The 23,186-nt window shown below is 37.6% G+C and overlaps 1 protein-coding gene and 1 pseudogene across 1 annotated transcript; one reads left to right on the forward strand and one right to left on the reverse strand.

The window, feature by feature from the left end:
* Positions 1-23,186, forward strand: part of LOC128174544 (multiple epidermal growth factor-like domains protein 10) — a 293,920-nt pseudogene that overhangs the window by 98,161 nt on the left and 172,573 nt on the right.
* On the reverse strand, positions 2,701-5,126 carry LOC128172603 (putative epidermal cell surface receptor). The gene is made up of 7 exons (XM_052838387.1): positions 4,959-5,126; positions 4,570-4,684; positions 4,090-4,304; positions 3,751-3,865; positions 3,350-3,532; positions 3,053-3,167; positions 2,701-2,941 (listed from the first exon to the last, which is right to left on the reverse strand). The coding sequence occupies exons 1-5, from the start codon at positions 5,089-5,091 to the stop codon at positions 3,499-3,501; spliced, it is 612 nt and encodes a 203-aa protein (XP_052694347.1). The 5' UTR covers positions 5,092-5,126; the 3' UTR covers positions 2,701-2,941; positions 3,053-3,167; positions 3,350-3,498.

Below are 23,186 nucleotides of genomic sequence, written 5' to 3' on the forward strand. Positions count from 1 at the left end.
CCATCCTTCCAGGACTCGCCTTGTTGGAAGGACACGCCCTTGTACATACAGACAGCTGTAAAAACAATCAATAACATATCAGCACTTCCATCAAATCCACCAAGAAAACAAGTGTACAGAAATATTTTTGGGACCCCCCCACCCCTCTATAGTCTCTATATCAATAACATATCAGCATCTCACCATCCAAGATTGATCAAGAAAACTCTAATTTGAAGACAAAAAAAAAATCTGTTCTATTCTCTGACCATTTTTGGCAATATCCAGTCTCTGATTGGAGAAGATGGCATAGTCTTAAAAGTACACTAAAACAGATTTTTAGCAAAGCCCCAGAGGATCTATTCATTATATATTAAATTTTATATCGAATTAGTTTAAAAAACATTTTGAATAGTAAGAGTAATGAAACTGAATTTGCTGTGCTCATGCATTTGTAAAAAGTGTGTATCTGTTACCATGTTTTACTGAAATGCTATGAAGTATTTGATTTGCTCACCTGGATATCCGTTAATGGTGGTGGGTGTTGGGGCCTTGATGACAATGGGGGACACATTAGGGGAACAGTAAGGCTTCTTACAGCAGGGATCATTAATGTCTTGGACCAGTTGACAGCCTGGGTTCAAGTCTGTGATTCGTGGGCATCTATGGGCCACAAAAGTCATGATATCATATTTATCCATGACCAAACGTGTAAAATAATATGACTCAAAAATGGACTAAACTTAAAAGAATAATCATAGATTACAAATATTTTGGCCTTTAAATCGTAAGTCAAGTCGAACATTTTTAGGCTTTAGAAGGATGTCTTACTTCTCAGTACATTTGTAGACTCCAGTCATTTGATTTTCACATACACAGTCGTAGTCGCAACCATCCTGCCATCTTTGTCCTTGGGTGTAGGATTAACCCTTGTAGATACAAGTGTTGGCTAAAATGGAAAAGCATCATTTATTCTTCAACAAAAAGATTAGTTCTGTGAAAAAGAATGGAGTTCTGTCATAAAAAAAATAACCAAAATTAAAAATGCAGCTAGAAAATTGCCATAAATATATGCTGTTTAAATATATTTCGTAATGGGCAAATTATTATTAAAATCCTAGTATAAAACATACATACTGCATAAAAGCTGCCTTAATTGCATGAATATGCTACCATTATAAGCTCTAAACAGAAATGGAGAGAGAAATTACTTATGGACATAGATTGGTTGTGGTGATGGGGTTGGTTGAGGTGTGGTGAACTGTGGTGGAATAGTAAAGCCTGGTGGGTAAGTTCCCTGTGGGTAGGGGGTGTATGGCACCGTCACACCTGGTGGGTATGTTCCTGAGGGGAATGGTGTCAAGAATGGTGGATAGGTTCTTCCTGGAATCAAATAAGGTTGGTTTGGATTATTATCCGTGTATCCTGGTGGATAGGTACCACTTGGATATGGTACTGGTGGGGGTACAGTGCCTGATGGATAGGTTCCACTTGGATAAGGTGTTTGATTTGGTCCACCAGGATATGGTGTCACAGGTGTGACAGTTTGGCGAGAGGATATGGTGTAACATTGATTGGATAGGTCTGTTCTGGAATGAATGGGCTTTGTGTGGTAGGTTGTGGTTTAAAGGTGAATCCTGGTGGATAGGTTCCTCCAACGAAGGGTGTTCCCATTGGGACAGTGCCAACTGGATAGATGCCATATGGATAAGGTGTCTGATTGGTTGGATATGTGCCACCTGGTCTGAATGTTGATGGTCTGTAATATGGAGGTGGTGTGTAGCTTGGCAGATATGTTCCGCCAACAAAAGGTGTGTATGGAGGCAAAGTGACACAGGTTGGGTAGGTTCCACTTGGATATGGGGTCTCATTAGTTGGGTATGTCTGCCCTGGCACAAAAGTTGGTAGTGTCTGTCCTGGTCGGAAAGTGAAAGAGGGTGGATATGTTCCACCAATGAAGGGAGTGTACTGTACTCGAACAGTGCCTGTAGGGAAAGTTCCGCCAGGGTAGGGTGTCTCTCTGGATGGATAGGGTTCTCCAGGGACCAGAATAGGAGCCTGTGGTTTGGGTGGTGGTGTTTGCCTTGGTATGTATCCTGGAGGATAGGTTCCACCAACAAATGGAGTTGGAGGTGGTACAGTTCCAGTTGGGTAGGTTCCACCAACGTATGGAGTCTTGTTGGTTGGGTAGGTCTGGTAGGGCCTAAATGTGGGCTGAGTGAAATAAGGACCAAAGGTCTGACTGAGTGGATAAGTGCCGCCGACAAATGGAGTGTAAGTCCTTGGGGGTACAGTTCCAGTTGGATAGGTTCCGCCGACAAATGGTGTCTGTCTTGGTGGATAGGTGCCACATGGGATCAGTGGAGCATTTGTAAAGTACACCACAACAGGGCTGTAAGGAACTTGGGTTGTCACTGGGCTGAAACCTGGAGGATAGGTTTCTCCACCTGGATAGATGGTTGGCAGAGGATACGTTACCCTTGTTGGGTATGTTCCACTTGGATATGGAGTCATATTTGTTGGGTATGTCTGCCCTGGTCTGAATGTTGGAATCATTAAAGGAGTGGGCATGTAGTTCACTAGATAGGTTGCTCCTGGGTATAGTGTGTAGGTTACGGGAGGAACAGTGGGAACTGTACCGGGTGGGTATGTGCCCCCTGGGTAAGGTGTGCCTGAGGGATAAGGTCTTCCAGGGATCAGGATTGCTGGAGTGGGTCTTGGTGTGTAGACTGTACCACTGGTAAATCCATTATAGTTAGGATTTGGAATGAAGGGTGTAGGTTGTGGGGTGTAGATGGGTCTCAGAGTGGGGCTAGGAGTGGCTTTTCCTCCCTGAATGACCAATGGAGGAGCAGTGTTGTAGTTTCCTGTGGTGGGACACTCTGGGATCTTGCAACAAAGAGGATCTTTGGGATCAGCAATCAGAGTACACTCTGGGGGTGGAGCCTGGAATGTTGGGCACCTGTCAAAAGACAAAACCTTCTAGTAAATTTTCCACACCAGCAAAAAAAGGCAGGTAAAACTAAATTCTGATAAAATCTCAACCTCTTTTGATTCTCATGGAGAGACATACCTTTGGTTGCATCTGTACACGCCAGTGACACAGTCCTCACAGATACAGGAGAAGTCACATCCATCATACCACTGCTGTCCTTGGAGATACTGTTGTCCTTTGTACTCACAAGTACCTATCAACCCGAATGAACGCAAGTTATCACTCGTCTTCTTTTCTCATTTAATTTATATAATGGAAGGGGGAATCTTTTACAATAACCCTATGTGTAAATCAAACAGAGCAAAAACTACTCTATATACACTATATATACATGTACACAGCTCATATTGATTCACATGATTTTGAATGACTTACATCTAGACTCTGAAGTTGGCTGTGGTTTAGGATTGTATGTCGGCTGTGGGTTGGGGTTGGGGTAAGGGTTGGAGTTGGGGTTGGGTTGTCCTGGAGCAGGGGTCTAAGTTGGGTTGGGGGCAGGTGTTGGCTCAGCACATTCCACAATGTCACATGTCACAAAGATCCATGTATCTTGGGCATCTGTAAGGCAGGGTTTAATTAAAGAAAAATGATCGCATTTATCATTAAATGCAAATATGAATCAAATAAAATTGGCTATAATAGTACCGGTATGTAATTTCTTTATTACACAATGAAGAAGAAAAAAAATTTCTTCAAAAGATACATTGCTTCAAATTCAGATGTGTATACAGGAACAGTGGTGGTAATATTTTTTCATTTACTACATAGCAACTTACTTAGGATCACATTTGTATCTTCCATGCTCTGCGTCATAGCAAGTACATGCGTAATCACATCCATCGTCCCATTTCTGGCCTTGCATGTAGGTCACACTTTTGTACACACAGAAACCTGAATTGGTAAAAAAAAAATCAGTATGAAATAGAAATTCATTTAAAAAAAATAAAAATAAAATCACTTCAAATTTCTGTAAATGTACACATAAAAATCTGTCTTACAAGAGTTATATCCAGGGTGAGAACAGTGGTTGAATTGTCTTTAATATCAATATCATTACCAAGGCATGGCCATACAAATTCTCAACAAACAAGGAGACCAAAAAGTTGATAACGTACCAACTGGTTTTGGTGATGGGGCTGGCTGTCCGGGCACTGAGCTAGGTGTGGGCAGATTGACCTTTCCTGTGAAGGGTATGGGCTGAATAGTGGGCACTGGCTTAGTCTGACTGGGGGCTGGTGTGGGCTGTGGGCAGACTTCCACAAGACAGCAGGAGTCCCTAGGATCAGTCTTCATTGTGCAGCCTGGGGTAACACTGGTGACTGTTGGGCACCTAAAGAATAAATAAAAATACTCAGTTTTGATAGATTTTTAAGAAGCAAATATCCCCTTTTTTTCTTTAAAGTTTATATCATTCTGTTTATGCTCTGAAAAGTGAGATCATAAAATGAGTAAATCTAACTCCAAAGTTCCTTGAAAAGGGACTCAATTAATGTTTAATCTATCATGTCTATATTGTATTAAAGTTCAGAGGGTAGAATTCATTATCATGGTCTCCTGAGCTAAACAATTTGACAACAGTCTTTCTTCCGACTCACCTCTGGTTACAGGTGTAGATTCCATGGCTCGAGTCGTCACAGCGACATTTGTAGCTGCAGCCATCTTCCCAGGTCTGTCCCTGGAGATACTGGGCATTTTTGTACACACAGTATTCTGAAATTGTCAAAAGAACAAAATATGTACATTCTTAGTACACAGAGTATTTTGAAAATCGTCAAAAGAGAGAGATATTTACATCCTTTCTACACACAGTATTCTAAACATTGTTGTAAGAGAACATTGTAAACATTTGCCAAATGTTTATCATTTTCAATTCTTTGTACTGCAAGATTTTACATTCTAATTTTTTTCCCATCTCAAATTATTCAAAACTTTTGTGAATGCGAATTTCCTTGCTTTTGAAGTTGGATGGTCACTGATGACTTACGTTGTTTTGGTGGGAGGGTCTGAGGCAGAGCGGGGTTTGGCGTAGTTGTTCCGGTTCCCTGAATTACACCAGGGTGAGCGGAGATGGTACAGTCTGGTTTCTTACAGCAGGGGTTGGCAAAGTCGTTGACCATACGGCAAACATCTGGGAGATTGGTGTACACTGGACATCTGTTGTACAGCAAATATCAAATATGATGCTTATAATGTTCAATATTTCACAAAATGTATTCAAAAGATTATAAGTTTAAACAAGATATCTGTGAGCCAATGCTCACTAGTGATACCCTCGCTCTGATGTGAATATGCAAAATAAGCAAAGTCGACATTTAACAGAAAGCTGGCATCAAATTGGTACAGAAATATATCCCACAATATGGCATGCCTTAACAAACAGTGTGTTGAAATTTCAAGCATCTGCAATAAATAGCTGCTGAGAAATCTTTGAGGAAAATTTGTTTGAAAGTTTTGGCTAAAATAAACAAAGTACTCATTAAACAGGAAGTTGACGTCCGATTGGTACAAAAATACATCCCACGATATAGCATGCCTATACAAATATTGTGTAAACATTTCAAGCATCTGCGATAAATAGTTGCTGAGAAATCTTTGAGCAAAATTTGTTTGAAAATTTTGGTTAAAAAATAAGCAAAGTCGTCATTTAACAGGAAGTTGATGTCCGATTGGTACAGAAATATATCCAACGATATGGCATACCTTAACAAACACTGTGTAAAAATTTTTGTTACGGACGGACAGACAGATGGATGGACGGACAGACAGACGGACGGACAAGGTGATTCCTATATACCCCCCCAAACTTCGTTTGCGGGGGGTATAATTAGCTATAAGCAGTGGGATCGTGACTCCGTAAACTCAGAAATGTTACAAAGGAGTGAGTGTAGGACTAAATTCAAACTACTCTACAATTAAAACAAGCTTTGTTTAGGTTTACATGTATTTCCTTTAATAAAAATGAACACTCTTCGAACCCGATTGGTTATTATTAAAACTTATATTGTTAAAACTACATGTAGCCCTTGTGCGCTTTATGTCGTAGGTTGATTGTTTTAATCCTTCAGGCGGGCGCCTCAAATTTTGTCAAGATTTATAAGTTTATTACTTGGAGGAGCAAAAATAATGGTTAATTGGAATGAAATTCTTTAATAAACAGTCGATAGAGCGATACTGCGATGATGATAGCGCGATAAACAACTTACAATGACATGATAGAGCATTGCGTCATCGCTATCGCACTTTCGCGTCACTGCTATCGCACCAGCGAGTTATCGCTATCGCACCATCGCGTTATCGCTATTGTACCATCGCGTTCTTACTATTGCACCATCGCGTCATCACTATCGCACCATTGATCCTCACTATCGTATCATCGCCTTATCGCTTTCGCACCATCACGTCAACGCTATCGCACCATCGCGTCATCACTATTGCACCATTGCGTCATTACTATTGCACCATTGCGTTATCACTATAGCACCATCGCGTCATCACTATTGCACTATCGTGTTGTCGCTATCGTACCATCGCGTGATCGCGCTACCTCTGCATTGTGCCATCGCACCTAATGAACTTGGGGCAAGTTCATGACACACACTCAGGTCGTAAGAGAACTTTCAGTGTTTCTCCATAAGTATAAGTATTGACAAGACACAAATGTTGCACAGACAGACTTATGGACAAGATAATTCCTATAACTCCCCTCTCCCCCCCCCCCCCCCCCCCAAAAAAAACTTTGTTTAGGGGGTGGGGTGGGCTTTTAAATAATGTCTAGGAATTGTTGTGTTCATCAAAGTATCACTGTGGCTTACTTATCATTAAATATCACTGTGGCTTACTTATCATTAAAGCTAAAATACGGTATCATTGGTAAGTTAATGTTATTCAGGGTCTGGTTGGGATTAATTGTTCATTAAGTACAGGTACATTCTTGTATTAATAAGATTTATTTCATTTGGAAAATTAAAATTCATGGGTGAATGAATCATTAAACAGAGCTCATTTCAAGTTTATTGTGTTCGTTAGGGTATCAATGAAATTTGGTTGGGATAACAATGGGTTCACTGGGAAATCAATCAGTAAAAAACGCTGCGTAGTTGAAATTTCACTAATTTGTGTAACATGTTGGTACATAAAATTCATAAAGTGTATCAATTATGAACATACTTAGTATCATTGGGGTATTTCAAAGTTCATTGGGGTATCATTGGGGTTCATTGGGGTATCATTGGGGTTCATTGGGGTAAAAAGACGCACCCCAAAGTTATTATCAGTAAAGGATATACAGCATAGTGCGATAAATGAATCAACTTTTTTAATGGCGCCCAATAACTAGCATTGCCTCAAAACTTCGAAGTTACGTTTTAGACAATAAAACGATGTCACACTTATCTTTTTTTGTGATCTAAGGGGAGTAACTCTTACGAATTTTTACTTCCGTAATTTTCCAAATCGAATTCATTTTATTATTACATTTCCCACTTGTTTACAAAATGGCAATGGTAATGAAATGTCAGACAACAATAAAAAAGTGATCATAAAACTTATAGAAAGTGGACACAGGGCGTCAGAAATATCTGAATGTTTAAACATAAACAAGTCTACAATTTCTTAGTTTTTAAAGCGTTTGAGGAAACGTAGAAATGTCGAAAACAGGCTGCGAAAGGAAAGAACCAGATTCATAACTGTCAAAGGAAAATGGACACTTTTCAGGCTAGTAAAAAACACTCGTTTGAAAGAATCAGCGATATGTTAGGATCCTTGCATTTTTGTAAAACCATATATCATAACATTTCATTTTTTGTGATAAATTAAAATGTTTTATTTTGAAAAATTGGAATCCCAATGTGGCCCTATCCTACTCCTCAAGATTTTGATTTCAAAGAATTTAAGGTCAGATGACACATTCCTCAATTTTATATATAACATTTTCCAGGAATTTGTTAATGGTTTACTACTACTCTGACAAGCTTTCTTGCAAAAAATTAGGATACCTTATCAGGCATTTCTGCAAAATACTAGATAATGCAATTTCCTATACAGTCTTCTTGAAAATACATTTGAATTGCTGATATAAAAATAAACAAAGGATAAAGCACAGCGAAAATCACTAAATTAGGCCGGGCTTTGAACTCACAACCTCTAGAACCTACGCTCCTGGCAGAGAGCGGCCAGTCGGCTCTAACCACTAAGACATCTAAGCATATATATACATATACAAGTAAATTTCAATCATTTTAAAAATCACCATAAAAAAATAATTTGTATTGGAACTCTTTATTATGAGAAGATACAGAAAAGATGCTCGAGGAACATGTCGTCTGACCTTTAATCTACTTTATCCAAGATTGCTTTCAATAAAGTTATAGCTTTCGTAGGCAAGTGGTTTTTAGAAAAAGATTTTTTAATATTTTCTTATGTAAAGTTTGTCCCCCTCCCCCACCCCCCAACATTGTGACCCCATCCTACCTGCGGGGATCATAATTTGAACAAACCTGAATCTACCTTACCACCCAAGTTTCAGCTTTTCTGGCCGAATGGTTTTTGAGAAGAAGATTTTAAAAGATTTACACTATATATTCTATGTAAAAGTTCGACCCCCTCCCCCATTGTGGCTCCACCCTACCCCGGGGGTCATGATTTTTACAAATTTGTATCTATACTACATATTAAGGATGCTTCCACACAAGTTTCAGCTTTCCTGACTGATTGGTTTCTAAGAAGTAGTGATGGGAGTCGGTGAGATTTTCATAATCGATAATCGGTTTCCCGCAACTAATAAATAATCCATTATAATCGGACATTTTTATATTCTATAGTGTAGTGCTAAATAAATGTAAATAAACAAGTTACAATGAACAGACTCATTACTAGGCTTTCGTAATTTGATTTACTTAGTATTTTAAGCGATAAAAAAACTATATTCAAAAGATTTTCCTTTGTAGGCAGTCCGACTTTAATTTTCTTTAAACCAAAATGCGTCCAAATTCTAGAATGTGCTATATTTCCCGAGTAAGAATATCGAGCTTTCAGCTCAGTTGAGCTAAAAAATGGCAAAAGTAACCCTCCCTTTTTAAATAACAGCACAAGAACCCACAGGCACTTACTACACTATATAAACATAAGTAATCACAGATTACAAAGCTCACGGAGACGAGGCATCACCTTATGAGGCATCACCTGTATGAGACCACCTTTATCATATTATATGAAAACTATCTTAGATATTCATGGATACTGTTTTGATACTGTACACTATTGTATATCATATGTTAAAAAATTGTATGATTATCATATGTATTTGATCACATGATACAATATCATACTATATATACAATATAGAATTATATGATATAATATCATATCACAGTATTGAAATATATGATATTATAACGTATATAACTGCATTATATTATCAAACCTGCTTTTGTTGGCTTTTTTTCCGATAATGTCACGAAACACGCCATTGTTGTGAAACTTTTAAATCATGATTACTCAAATCCTTTCCTTAGGCAAAGTTATCAGTACTCACTTATGCAATGCCAGAGCTGAAGGATTTCTCAGAACAGTTAATTTTCCCCATTGCCATATGGAGTCATTATCAACTATCCCCTTTGTTGAAATTCTGTGCAAAACTCTCTCTGTAAACTGGCATTAAACCAAAGCTAAGGTCCAGAGTACAACAAAATATATTATTATACTGTAACAAATGATCGGGTTTGGGGTTCTGATAATTTTTATATCATGCGGGTGTTATCTTTGATGCTTATGGCATTGTGCGAGGATAGTCCGGATGACACTTAGTATATATAAGAGCACACTCGAGAGAAGAGCTGATTCTGTGTTCGGCTATTAAAGAAGTAAGTACGTTAATACGACTGCACAGTGTTAGTATTGGGTTAATCTTTAAATTGAGCGTTAATATTTCATCATATCTTATTAAATGAGTTTACCAGGCTGCAGCTTGTGTCGACTGCAGGGATACAGCCCTGTACATATGATATAGGCATAGAGCCAAGAGACAGATCTCGCAGCTAGGTCTCAAAGCCGAGACCTGTGCCTCGGATAGAGCCCCAGGTTATAACCCACAGATCATCAAGCCCCATCCTTTTTTTCATAATTTGTGAATTATTTGTTTTGCATGCTTAAGGATAGGTCATCCTTACAACTACATTACCAGCAACGTTATTTTTTACAATCCTATCATATCGTATCATGTATCAAACCTATCATATCGTATCATGTATTAATCCTATCCTATCGTGCGTGTATATACTGTTCTATCATGCGTTAATTCTATCCTATAGTGCGTGTATACTTTTCTATCGTGCGTTAATCCTATCCTATCGTGCGTTAATCCTATCAGGTTTATCGTTTAATTTCAACAATTCTTCCGTTTATCCTATCGTGTTAATCGTTTCTTGCCTTTTCATAAGCAAGTAAATTTATTACTAAGTTGCAACTCGTTCAGTGCGCCAGATACGAATATTATCGAACAAGAATTGTAAAATCCTATCCAACATTCCGTCAGGATACTAATTTTTAAATTTTTTAGATCAAAATTAACCAATATTATATGTAAATCATATCTGTTAACATTGAAAATGAAAAACGAAGTTCTTAGGAACAAGGTAACATATTTAATACCTGTATATGGAATATATTAAATTGTACGCAGAGTGTATACCTGCGTAAACATTAACTTTTATGCAATATAATTTTGTTGCATCATATTTTACAGAAACAAAACTATTTATGATATAATTTATATTAAATTAAAATCCGAATTGTATTTTGAACCCGTTATTTTCCGTGTGACATTTGATTTCAGGCTGAAATGTTCTCGACAATCAGCTAGGGTGTGTGATAATGAAAACAATGTTAATAAATCGTACGCAGAATGTGTATCTGCGTAAATATTTATTTAACTTGTCTGTAATAATTCGTTTTTAATGCATCATTTTCTTATACAGAAAGAAATGTAGTTATGATAGATTTTATATTTACTTTATACAAGAGTTGGATTTATATGATTAAACCTGCTATTTTCCGAGTGATTTAATCTAGGGCTGAAATATTCGCGGCGATCGGCTAGGGTGTTCGGTAATGAAAATAATTTCATTAATACAGAAATACAATACAGAAAATTTATTGATCATTAAAGCTCATAATTTTAGTTGAAAAAAAATTAACTGCAGGTCATTTTTATACATTCTATAAATGATGCAGAGATGATTAACAACTCGGCAATTGCTACTAAAAAGAAATTCCACGTAAATCTTTATTTGTACGTGTTCTCTCTCAAAATCTGCCATTATCAGTTTGTTCGTAAATATCGTTTAAAGCGATCATACATTTATCATGAACATCGTTTATCCTTTCCTATCAAGTATCAATCCTATCATATCGTGCGTGCGTGTATACTGTTCTATCGTGCGTTAATCCTATCCTTTCGTGTGTGTATACTGTTCTATCGTACGTTAATGCTATTCTATCGTGCGTGAATCCTATCCTATTGTTTATCTTGTAAAAAATAATGTTGCGGGTACTGTATATCTGTATATATTGACTCGTAATTTTTGTGATAATTTCATGCCGGTATTCATATATAATTATTAACTTAACACATTCCCCAGCGTGGTCTCAATCACCGAACCCAAAACACGTTACAAAATTGGTGGCAGCGTCGGAATTTTGATCAGTCAATTGTTTTCTACAAATTGTTATTATAAAAATATTACTTATTAGGTTCCGCCTCACCTTCTATGGACTTTACCGACCCCACAAATTTCTGTAAACAGTCAGTAACAAACCTAGTAAGTGTTTTGTTTTGTCAAGGACCTACAGTTTGATATGTAAACAAACAAAAGATAATATATAACGATTAAATTCATAGCTTAATTCTCTAAATCTTTACCTTCCTCGTCAGTTGTTTGTGCAAACCTCGAAGCTATTGTAGGATCATAATATTACGTCACGGGCAAAGGGGGGTCAAAGAAATTTATGAGGCAATCACGTGACGCGATTCATCCGATGACGTCGAGACATTCTAGTCTGAGGCAAAACAATATTTAACTATGATGCCGGTATTCATATATAATTATTAACTAAACACATTCCCCAGCCTGGTCTCAATCATCGAACCCAAAACACGTTACAAAATTGGTGGCAGCATCGGAATTTTGATCAGTCAATTGTTTTCTACAAATTGTTGTTATAATAATATTCAATTATGAGTGTGCGCAATTTACACGCCGATGTAGAGTTTTTAGAGCGGGAAATAAATTGGCTCAGTAGAGAGATACATGACCCTCTACGGGTTATGAATTCTCCAGGCCTCCGGAGACCCAGACCAGGCATAAGTACCAGTACCTCGTACGTGAGACGGAGAAACAGTGTGAATGGCTATGTGTCTGGAGATGTGTGGATGTGTGATGAGGCTGAGGATCCTGTACCTAGTAACCGGCCGCCAGTGCAGAGCAATGCAAACCCAAGAACAAGTAATACGAACCCTGGATCGGTCCAATCTCGGAACTGTGAAACCTGCAACATATGACGGTTCTGGTTTATGGAATGATTATCTGTCTCATTTTGAATCAGTCTGTCTTTTAAATGAATGGTCAGAGACTGAGAAAGGGCTATATTTGGCTGCATCCCTGAGGGGACTAGCACAAGGTGTGTTATAAGGCAATCAGCCCAGAGACGAGAGACAGAACTATAGGAAATTAGTGAAGGCCTTGCAAGATAGATTCGCCCCTGTGAATCAAACTGAGCTATACAGAGCAGAGCTGAGGGAGACAAAAGGGTTCTGAAAGTTTACCGGAGATGGGACAGGACGTAAGGAGGCTCGTGAATTTAGCTTACCCAACAGCCCCCGATGATGTTTGGGAAATACTAGCTACTGAACAGTTCTTAGATGGGCTACATAACTCAGAAATGCATCTTAAGATAAAGCAGGCTAGACCCATAAACTTGAATGACGCAATACAGAGAGCTGTTGAGCTGGAAGCATATTATAGGGCAGAGAATCGCCACACAGATACTGTCCGGACAATGAGTGAAAATACTGAAGACTCGTACAAAACTTCAAAACTCGACAATTTTATTGAGACCGTCGAGAAAAACATGCTGTCGCTACAGCGCGATATGAGAGATTTGAAACAATGGAAGTTTCAGTCTCAAAGCCAGAGACGCATGCCTCGCCCAGAGACACATGCAAGGGATAGGGACCGGACGAGGAAATGTTATAGATGTGGATTCGACAAGCATCTGAGAAAAGACTGACCACAATTGAATAAGGGATCTGATGACAAATTAATACATGTACAAGTTAATAGTACAAGAGAAACGAATCACAAAACTGATAAAAGTTTCCAAAAAAACCTATGTTCGGGTGATCAGTATTCAAGAGTAGTACACTCTATAAATGAATAAGGGGTTTAAGTCACTGCTCGCATACATGGGATGGATGCTTACCTATAGGTTGATACAGGTGCTACTGTATCATTGCTATCCACGATTTGTTATGAGAACATTACAAGGGATGCAAATCAGGCGTTGACTGAGGTAGAAAGAGATGTACTATCAGCTACTGGCTCAGTACTAGGAGTGCTTGGGCGAACTCCAGTAGATTTTACATTGAATGGCATTGCCTTACAGCAGGAAATGAATGTAGCAGACTTGACAGCAGATGGGATACTTGGACTAGATTTCCTGGTGAGGCATGAGGCCGTCATTAACATGAGGATGCTTCAGATATCAATATCTGGTATCGAACACCCAATTCAGCTTGAAGGGTCTGCGAGCTCTTATAAGGTGGCCATTATTCACCGAGTGACTGTACCGCCTAGATCAGAACTGTTAGTTGAACCTGCCAAATATGTGCAAGTTCTGATGGAGGACTTCCAACCAAAGCTGGACTGATAGAACCCTCTGAAAAGTTTCAGAATTCATGTATGCTGGCTAAAACACTTGTCCGTAGACAGGACACTATTCCACTCCGTATCATGAATATTTCGGATGATAGCATTTAAGACCATCTACCCAGGTACTGTTGTTGGGAAGTTACATGCTGTTGATGAGGTTCTTTCTTTGGTGTCAGAGGGAAATAGAGACTTGGATGTGGACAGAGAGTTGCCAGCTCATTTGCAAGAGCTATTCATTAGCAGCACCAGTCATATAGATAAAGATGATGTCATGAGAGCAAAGGCTCTTCTTTTGAAGTATGCAGCTCTATTTTCAGAGACAGATGAAGATGTAGGCCTAACCGCCAAGGTCAGACACAAGATAGAGACTGGTGTCAATGCACCAATTAAACAAGCACCGAGGCGTCTGCCGTTTCATATGCAAGAAGAGGTACAAAATCACGTATCTGACATGCTATGAAGAGGTATCGTAGAACTTTCTCAGAGCCCGTGGTCAGCAGCAATCGTGCTTGTGAAGAAGAAAGACGGATCCACAAGGTTCTGTGTCGATTACAGACATTTAAATAGTATAACAATGAAGGATGCCTACCCATTACCTCGTATTGATGAGTCTCTGCATCAACTACGAGGTGCCAAATGGTTCAGTACTTTGGACCTGAATGCTGGGTATTGGCAGGTTGAGCTAGATCCAGAGGATAAGAAAAAGACGGCATTTGTTACCTGACAGGGTCTATATGAGTTCAACGTAATGCCGTTCGGATTGTGCAATGCCCCAGCCACATTTGAACAATTGATGGAGATTGTGCTGACTGGCTTACAATGGCAGATTTGTCTTATATATCTTGATGATATAATCGTTTATGGAAAAACATTTGATGACATGCTGCAAAATTTAGAACTTGTGTTCGAAAAGCTTCTTGCGGCTGGACTGAAGCTGAAGGCAAGAAGGTGTTCGTTGTTTGCTCGACAGGTGAAATACTTGGGGTATATCATCTCGGAACAGGGTATCGAGACTGATCCTGAGAAGGTAGAGATTGTTAAACATTGGCCAGATCCAGTAAACAAGACACAGGTGCGCTCTTTTATCGGTCTTTCCAGTCATTACAGAAAGTTTATCCCTAACTTTGCTCGAATCGCTCATCCATTTACATAAACTTACAGAGGCGTAAGATGAAAGCTACCGACATCGATAGTTGTTCCGGATGACCGCACACAGGACTGACCTTACCTGTGTACACATTTTACTGTTTTTAGACGGTGGCTATAAATAGCCATGGTCTATTGCTACCCTCCTGACCGGAAGAGAATTCCTCACGGGGACCCTAGCGGATAAGGAACGATAACTCTGTTAGGTATGCAGTGTTACAGACAATGTTTTATCCATGTGTCGATTTCAGTATGAGGACTAATTTTAATCTTATCAGATATTTTATGTATTATAGCTGCTAATTATTTTTTACATATATTTTAAATAATTTATAAAATTATATTTTATTTAAAATTGGCCATTACCCTGTCTGCTTACCCGGTATCGATAATTTATGCACCAACGGCCAGTTGTGACGTTAAACTCTGTATCAGGGCTGCATAAACTATATCACTGCGATAATTTGCTAAGAGATCTCAAAATAATCGCTTCTTGTTTTTTTATGATGTAAACAATTGTCAGAAACACACTATTTAAACAGGTTTGCCATTTCATATTTCAGCAATTTTTCAACGCATTAATTTTAGCTGAGGCAGAATATTTACTTTGTTGTAGCTTATTTCAAAGAATTCACAACAGATACTGACAATGAATATTACATAAATGACATTTTATTGAACTTCAACCAATCAATGGCACACTTTCTTCTACAAGTGTGCATGTGTTTTCAAACATACAAAAAACTTTAAATTTACGATACAAATGTGTTTAATTTTGGACTGACCTTTGATTTACATGAACCTTATTTTGTAACCCACTCAGTCTGTAGGAACATTAATTCTATTACAGGAACCTCAATATTCACCAGACAATATTTACTACTGAATTTGACGCTTTACTTGCTGCTGACTTTCTCTCAAACACGCTAATTGATCAACCTCAGATTCTAAAATTTACGTGCAAATCGAGTCGCCATTTTACAATTTTACATGTATAAACAAACCACATTTTTTGATGTTTCAAAGATTTTTAGTTCAGATTTTTTGTAAGCAAATAAGGGATTAAAGGCATATGCTTCAAAACGTCTTATGGATTTCACGGCTTGTCAGCTCGTGTATCTCTAAATAATTTGTTGCAAACGCTATCTTTTTGTGAGAAAAAACAATCGATTCAACTCATGCAGTATTCTATATACATTTATGGTACATTGTGAACGGTGATGTAAGATATCATAATTTTGTTCACTAAACAATTTCTGACAAATTTTTTCACAATAAACTGAATAACGCAATTTTATGAGCGAAGTACAATCTGTGACTTTAATCCATATGCGCCCGTCGACGTCTCTGCTATTAGAGAATCTTTTCTTTGGTTTTGGGGGATTTTTTCATTAACAGATAACATTATTACACATGTACGTAAATATCGCCCCCTTTTGTTCTCAAATAATTTTTATCTCGCGAGTACAACTCTATTATGAGCTTTCTTCGACATTTGTTTCCATAATAGGCAGGACTAATATATAAATGCGCCAGTTTGTTGCGACTCACAATCGAAATACACACCGGTTGGAAAGTGTCATCACTCAACGCAATGCTACATCGGCCGTATATAGTTTATTCAGGTTGCACACCACTATTAATTTTTACTATATATTCTTACCAAAATTACGCAACTTTAGATACGGGTAGCAAGTTTAAAACAAACTTCTGGGAAAATTCCTCTTTACAACTTTTAAAACAATTGTTCCTAACCAATTTAGTAGAAAAAAACACACAGCCATCAACAAAGGCACGAGAGTTTGTTTACATCAAAGTTACACATGTGCTTGAAAATAATGTCCAAGCCCTTTCACTCCCCTGCCTAAACAACTGGCATCAAAAATTCAAGTGGCCTCGTAGTTTTACAAAGGTGGGAAAATCAGGCATTTTACACATTTTTTTTCATCTCATAAAAAAGTACAGTCCCTGTCGCTGGCGGAAAACTCCAAAAAACGAAGGGGAATTCGGGAATTATTTTCACTCAGCCATGTTTTGACGTGAACCTTTGGAAAAATAGTGTTGTGATAACTGCATCCATGCTATATTTGCGATAAATAATGAAATATGAAGGCAAAAAATGTGCTTCATAGATGACTGTAGTTTTCTGCTGAGCTACAGAACTATAGCTTTCCGGAAATATTGCTGGGATTTGCGAACCCTAGATATAGTGTATATACATGTAGTACATGCAAAGAATAAAATGAAATTTATATACACAGCTGTACGGTCAGAAAAACATGCGTTCAACTTGGATTTTGGTTTTTTTGAATAATTAATCAATATTTGTTGTAAGTTTAATAGAAGAGTTTAATGTAGCAAGTAAATTATGCATGTTAAAGTGTACTGAGAAGCGATCAAATATACATGTGACTTTCCCAAAGTCATTCAAATGATTTGAATGAATCTATAGCTAAATACAATTAATGATTAATGAAACTGCCGCGACTGAATATTGCATGATATTTTTTTCTTCAAATTTTTATTCATTTTTGCTGTTAGCAAATGGAAACAATCCACTAAAGTCTAAGATAAAATATTGATTGACTCTTCTGTTTCATGATGACATGCATTCCAAAAGCAATACCAGTTTTATAACTAAGATATCATCATCAGAAGGCACCTGTTTCAAAAATTCATTCATATTAATATAGTCTAATCAACTAAGCATGAGTGTATCTCAGACATTACTTTTCTGAAAGATACTATTTAAGGAATTTTATCGGAATTTAAGGATGTGCGTTTGATGTGAGATTTTAAAAGAATAGTGCGAATGTTTCTCGACCTGTTGCAATACTGCTGTTGTCATAGGCAAAATCCCATTGTGAGCACTGGACCGGTAAATGTCCGAGTAAAAATATACTGGCGACTTCGAGAAAATAATGACAATTATCTCCGCTATTTTAAGACCCATCAACTTCGGCATGAGTGTATCTCAGACATTACTTTTCTGAAAAATAAATGCATATTGCAAGTGTTTTAAAAATTAATTGATTTATTAGGCTTTTGAAGCAAGCAGTAGTTTTTTATCTGGGTCAGTCAGTTCGACCCCTCTCTTTCTTTATGGTTACATTGAAATTAATGTTAAAACGGGCTTGGACCCTGTGACCAGAAGTAAGTCACTAAGATATAATCATCAGAGGACACACCATCCATGAAAGTTTGGTGAAGTTAGCAGTTACTTAGATATTGCTATCAAAGGGCACCTGCAACAAAAACTTTAACCTGCTCTAAAAACCTTAACCTCCTCCAGCATCTGAAACCCATAGCTCAGATTCAGCATTCAAGCCTGTATGGTGCATCAATATCATAAGACACACCATCCATGAAAGTTTGGTGAAGTTAGGACCAGCAGTTACTTACCGTAGATATTGCTATCAAAGGGCACCTGAAACAAAAACTTTAACCTGCTTTAAAAACCTTAACCTCCTCCAGCATCTGAAACCCATAGCTCAGATTCAGCATTCAAGCCGGTTTGGTGCATCAATATCATAAGACACACCATCCATGAAAGTTTGGTGAAGTTAGCAGTTACTTAGATATTGCTATCAAAGGGCACCTGCAACCAAAACTTTAACCTGCTCTAAAAACCTTAACCTCCTCCAGCATCCGAAACCCATAGCTCAGATTCAGCATTCAAGCCTGTCTGGTGCATCAGTATCATAAGACACACCATCCATGCAAGTTTGGTGAAGTTAGGACCAGCAGTTACTTAGATGTTGCTATCAAAGGGCACCTGCAACAAAAACTTTAACCTGCTCCAAAAACCTTAACCTCCTCCAGCATTTGAAATTTAGGACCCAGATTCAGCATCCAAGTCTTTCAATGAAAGTCCATAAGTAGGTCCAGATGCATCATCCATGCAAGTTTGGTGAAGATTATAGGACAAGTAATAACTTAGATACAGGACCTGCAACAAAAACTTTCACCAGGTCCGGACGCCGACGCCGGGGGTATAGCATATTAGCTCCCCTTGACTTCGTCTCAGTGAGCTAAAATGGATGGTTTTATAGTCATATGTCGATGTAGTCATATATAGGCATATGTCGATGTGGGGTATAGGCCGAATTGCTTATTTTAGACAAAATTCAAGAAAAATCCTTAGAATAGCCGAATTAGGGGATAAGTCGATTTTCAATTGATGATTACTATAGTGAAAGTATGACCGCTGATTAAGGAAGTCATCGTATTAAGTATATACTTTCAGAATATCAATGTAGAAAGTCAAAAGAATAATTAAAGTTATTTAATTTGCTTAACATATATATTTTAAGCAATTTTTAAAAATACATCTGTGTTTTGTGGCTGTTTGGTCTCTTCCGTATTCATCGGTGTATCGTTATGTATCGTAATTTTACATAGTGTAAATCTAATTGCAACACCAACCTCAGTGGTTCTGTCTGGTAGAACTAGGTATAATATTTTACCATACCTTTTATATTTTATCAATACCTTATTGCTAAATTTCATTTAATCAAGTTATACTTTGAAAGCTACTTGTAAATACAGGGAATGGCGTCCATAATTAGCTCAACACGTGGTTTCATATTCAAATAGAGTTATCCCCCGTAATCGCTATGTTTGAGAAAATGAAATAGCAAACATAAAATATTTAATTTGTGTTCTTTCCACTAATTAATTAAATAGTGACTTGCCATTAAGCAGAGAAATTGTAATGTTAAAAACACAGTTAATGCAATGAAGTGTAACGGTGTACACTACGTGCCCCCAAGCTGTGTTTTAGTCACCGGTTTCACACCTTTGTATATACACACGACACCAGAATACCGTTATTTCATCCAACAGGAAATTAATTGTAAAAACACAAAGCATTTGATTTATTCTACAGCCAAGACCAGTGATTCCCACAAACGCAGACATTCACAAAAATTCCATCATATTACATTCTACCCGGTTTCATTTTCTTTTTTACTACCCAATAATAGCTTCCAGGGCTCATACACGAACGTGGGAAAAAAACTATTTTGATTGGGGTTGTAAAGAAATACCTCATACAGTACTGTACATTTTATTACTCACGATGTCATTACAAAAAGTATCATAGGGACAACTATCGAACAATAGTTCAAACGGATATATTTACATTCTACTGTGTTTTTCCATTAAATTCCGTGATGTTCAAATGCCTCTAAATGCAACAAGTAGTCAAAGGTCAAATTGACGAGTTTTATTATGACGTCACAAACGTTGAACGCTGTAAACTGCAACGTCACAAGCGAAAATCAAAGTTCACGCTTGTGGCTGTTACTGTGGCTCTTCCATTAATATTAACTTACCCTTAGGATAAGATAAGAATTTTAAGGTATGAATCACATTTGCAGACAAGGCAAGAATTTTAAAAAAATGTATATATAAGCATTAAATCATGATTTTTTGAAGTATACACTCTCATAACTGCAGCGGTGTGTGCATACAAATTTTCATAACGCGCTAACGCGCGTTACTCAATTTATATGCGCACACCGCTGCAGTTTTCAGAGTGTATACTTCAAAAAATCATGATTTAATGCTATAGAAAAGACCCAACCGGCTCATAGTAAACTGCTACAACAGTACAATTGATAAAAACAGTGGATTTTATATTTTACTGTTTAATTTTTCAACTTCAAGTCTACGATTAGTCGATCCCAGGGGATAGACCGGGGCTCGCTCATCGGAGAAAAAAAATACCGGCCTATGCCCCGTAAAATACGGTATATCATATGGGATATAAACCTACATTAAACTCTGAACCATTTGTGAGGCCAATGAAATCGCCCAGGGGTCAAAGTCTAAACAATCTGAAAGAATCAGCAATATGTCAAAATGCTTACATATAAGTAAAACCATATATATATATCATAACATTTTATTTTTTGAATAATTAAGATATTTTCCTTTGTCAAATTGGAATCCCAATGTTGCCCCACCATAGTCCTCAAGATTTTGATTTGAAAGAATTTAAATCTACATTATCTGAGTTTGTTTTCGGTGAAAATACAGATTTTCTAGGCAAGCGGTTTTTTGAAAAAAGATATTTTTAAATGTTTCCTATTTCTATATTCCTATGTATCGTAATGTACCGTGTATAATACACATTCATGTACAATATGCACCCTCCAAAGTTGACTTAAAAGTTTCTTTTACAACAGCGGAGAAGTTGAAGATCATCATACATAGAGAAGAACGACAACGAAGCCTAATGCTTAAAAGTAATAATGTTTGCAGATATAAACCAAAATGACATCAAAAGAAATGATCAAATTGATTAAATATAGTCAAGGTCATTGATTGTTGTTAAATTAACATTGTGAATGTTAATGTAATTAACATGCTTGCACACAAGTTTCAGCTTTCCTGGCTGATTAGTTTCTTAGAAGAAGGTTTTTAAAGATTTACTCTATATATTCCTTTGTTAAACTTTCACCCCCCTATTGTGGCCCCACTCTACCCCAGGGGATCATGATTTTCACAACTTTGAATCTACACTTTCTGGGGATGGTTCCACACAAGTTTCAGCTTTCCTGGCTGATAAGTTTCTGAAAAGAAGATTTTTAAAGATTGACTCTATATATTCCTATGCAATACTTTGACCCCCTCCCCCCCCCCCCCCATTGTGGCCCCACCCCCATTGTGGCCCCACCCCAACCCTGGGGGTCATGAATTTCACAACTTTGAATCTACACTACCTGAGGATTCAACTCATTTAAAAATGAGTCAAAAACGTTAACGTAAATGGACACCTTGGAGCACTGGGCCGTCATTAAATTTTGTGTGCACGCAGAAAAATCTCCAATGGAGACCAAAGGTTCTTAGATGTTGCTATTTTTATAGGACAAAGGTTTACAATTGGAACCACAATTGGAATTGAAGGTTTGAAAATGGAAAAAAGTGATATCTTGAACTCTTGCAGCACCCCCCCCCCCCCATACATCCCGGATCTTGCACCCATGAATTTCACTTTATATGCTTATCTGAAGTCGAAGCTGAGTGGACAGAGATTTTTGGACCTAAATGATCTACGATATGACACAAAAGACATTGTACAAAAATTTGACAAATAATGGTGTGAACATGCGTTTTATAAATGGGTTAATGGCATGAAAAGTGTGTGAACTTAAGAGGTTTACTTTGAAAAAGAGTGACAGGTTTAAATTGCCTTTCAGTAATTTGAAGTCACCTGACTTCGTAGAAATATGAAATGGTGCTTCATAAATCCAATTTATGCAAAATAAAATCGCTGTATCTTTTGAAAACAACTTCAAAATCATATGATTTTTTGCATACTTATTTTTACATGATAGTTATATCAACCTATAAAGTACACAGTAATTTTGCCATAAATCACTTTGTCCGCAAACTTTTCTAACAACCCTCGTATATTCCTATGTAAAAGTATACCCTCCATTGTGGCCCCAACCTACCCCTGGGGGTCATGTTTTTCACAACTCTAAATCTACATTACATGAGGATGCTTCATCTTTTCTGGCTGATTGGTTTCTGAGAAGATTTTTAAAGGTTTACTCTAAATATTATATGTAAATCTTTGACCCCCATTGTGGCCCCACCTTACCCCCCCCCCCCAACAATAATTTGTACCAATTTAAATCTACACTATCTGAGGATGCTTCTATACAAGTTTCAGCTTTTCTGGCCAAATGGTTTTTGAAGAAAAGATTTTTGAAAAATATCAACAAATTTTCAATAAATCCTAATTATCTCCCCTTGAAAGAGAGCGTGGCCCTTCATTTTAACAAACTTGGCTCTCCTTCACCCAATGATGCTTTGTGCCAAGGTGCTACCTGTATAGCATAAGCTCCCTCTGACTTCGTCTCAGTCAGCTAAAAAAAATATTTTATTTTAGATAGTTCCATAAATAAAATGATATATACATGTAGTTGCGTGTAGCTGTCAATTAATTTGTTACGCCTGGGAGATAACTAGCGTTTCAGACAGATACTTTCGTTAACCTGTAATTTATCGTCAGGACCATTGCACTGTTGACTTCAGGACAATTCTTCTGCGGGGTTACGCAGTTTTACCTGAGACACCTGTTGCAATTTGGACCCCGGGGTGCACCGAAAAATACAGGATCTGCGTTA

The sequence above is a fragment of the Crassostrea angulata genome, chromosome 2 (assembly GCF_025612915.1).
Source record: "Crassostrea angulata isolate pt1a10 chromosome 2, ASM2561291v2, whole genome shotgun sequence".
Taxonomy (NCBI): domain Eukaryota; kingdom Metazoa; phylum Mollusca; class Bivalvia; order Ostreida; family Ostreidae; genus Magallana; species Magallana angulata.

Coding starts and splice junctions, on each gene's coding strand:
- LOC128172603 (XM_052838387.1), bottom strand. CDS start 5,091: ATGGTCAACGACTTTGCCAACCCCTGCTGTAAGAAACCAGACTGTACC. Junction 4,685..4,958: donor GACCCTCCCACCAAAACAAC/GTAAGTCATCAG, acceptor TGACAATTTCAG/AATACTGTGTGTACAAAAAT. Junction 4,305..4,569: donor ATCTACACCTGTAACCAGAG/GTGAGTCGGAAG, acceptor TTTATTCTTTAG/GTGCCCAACAGTCACCAGTG.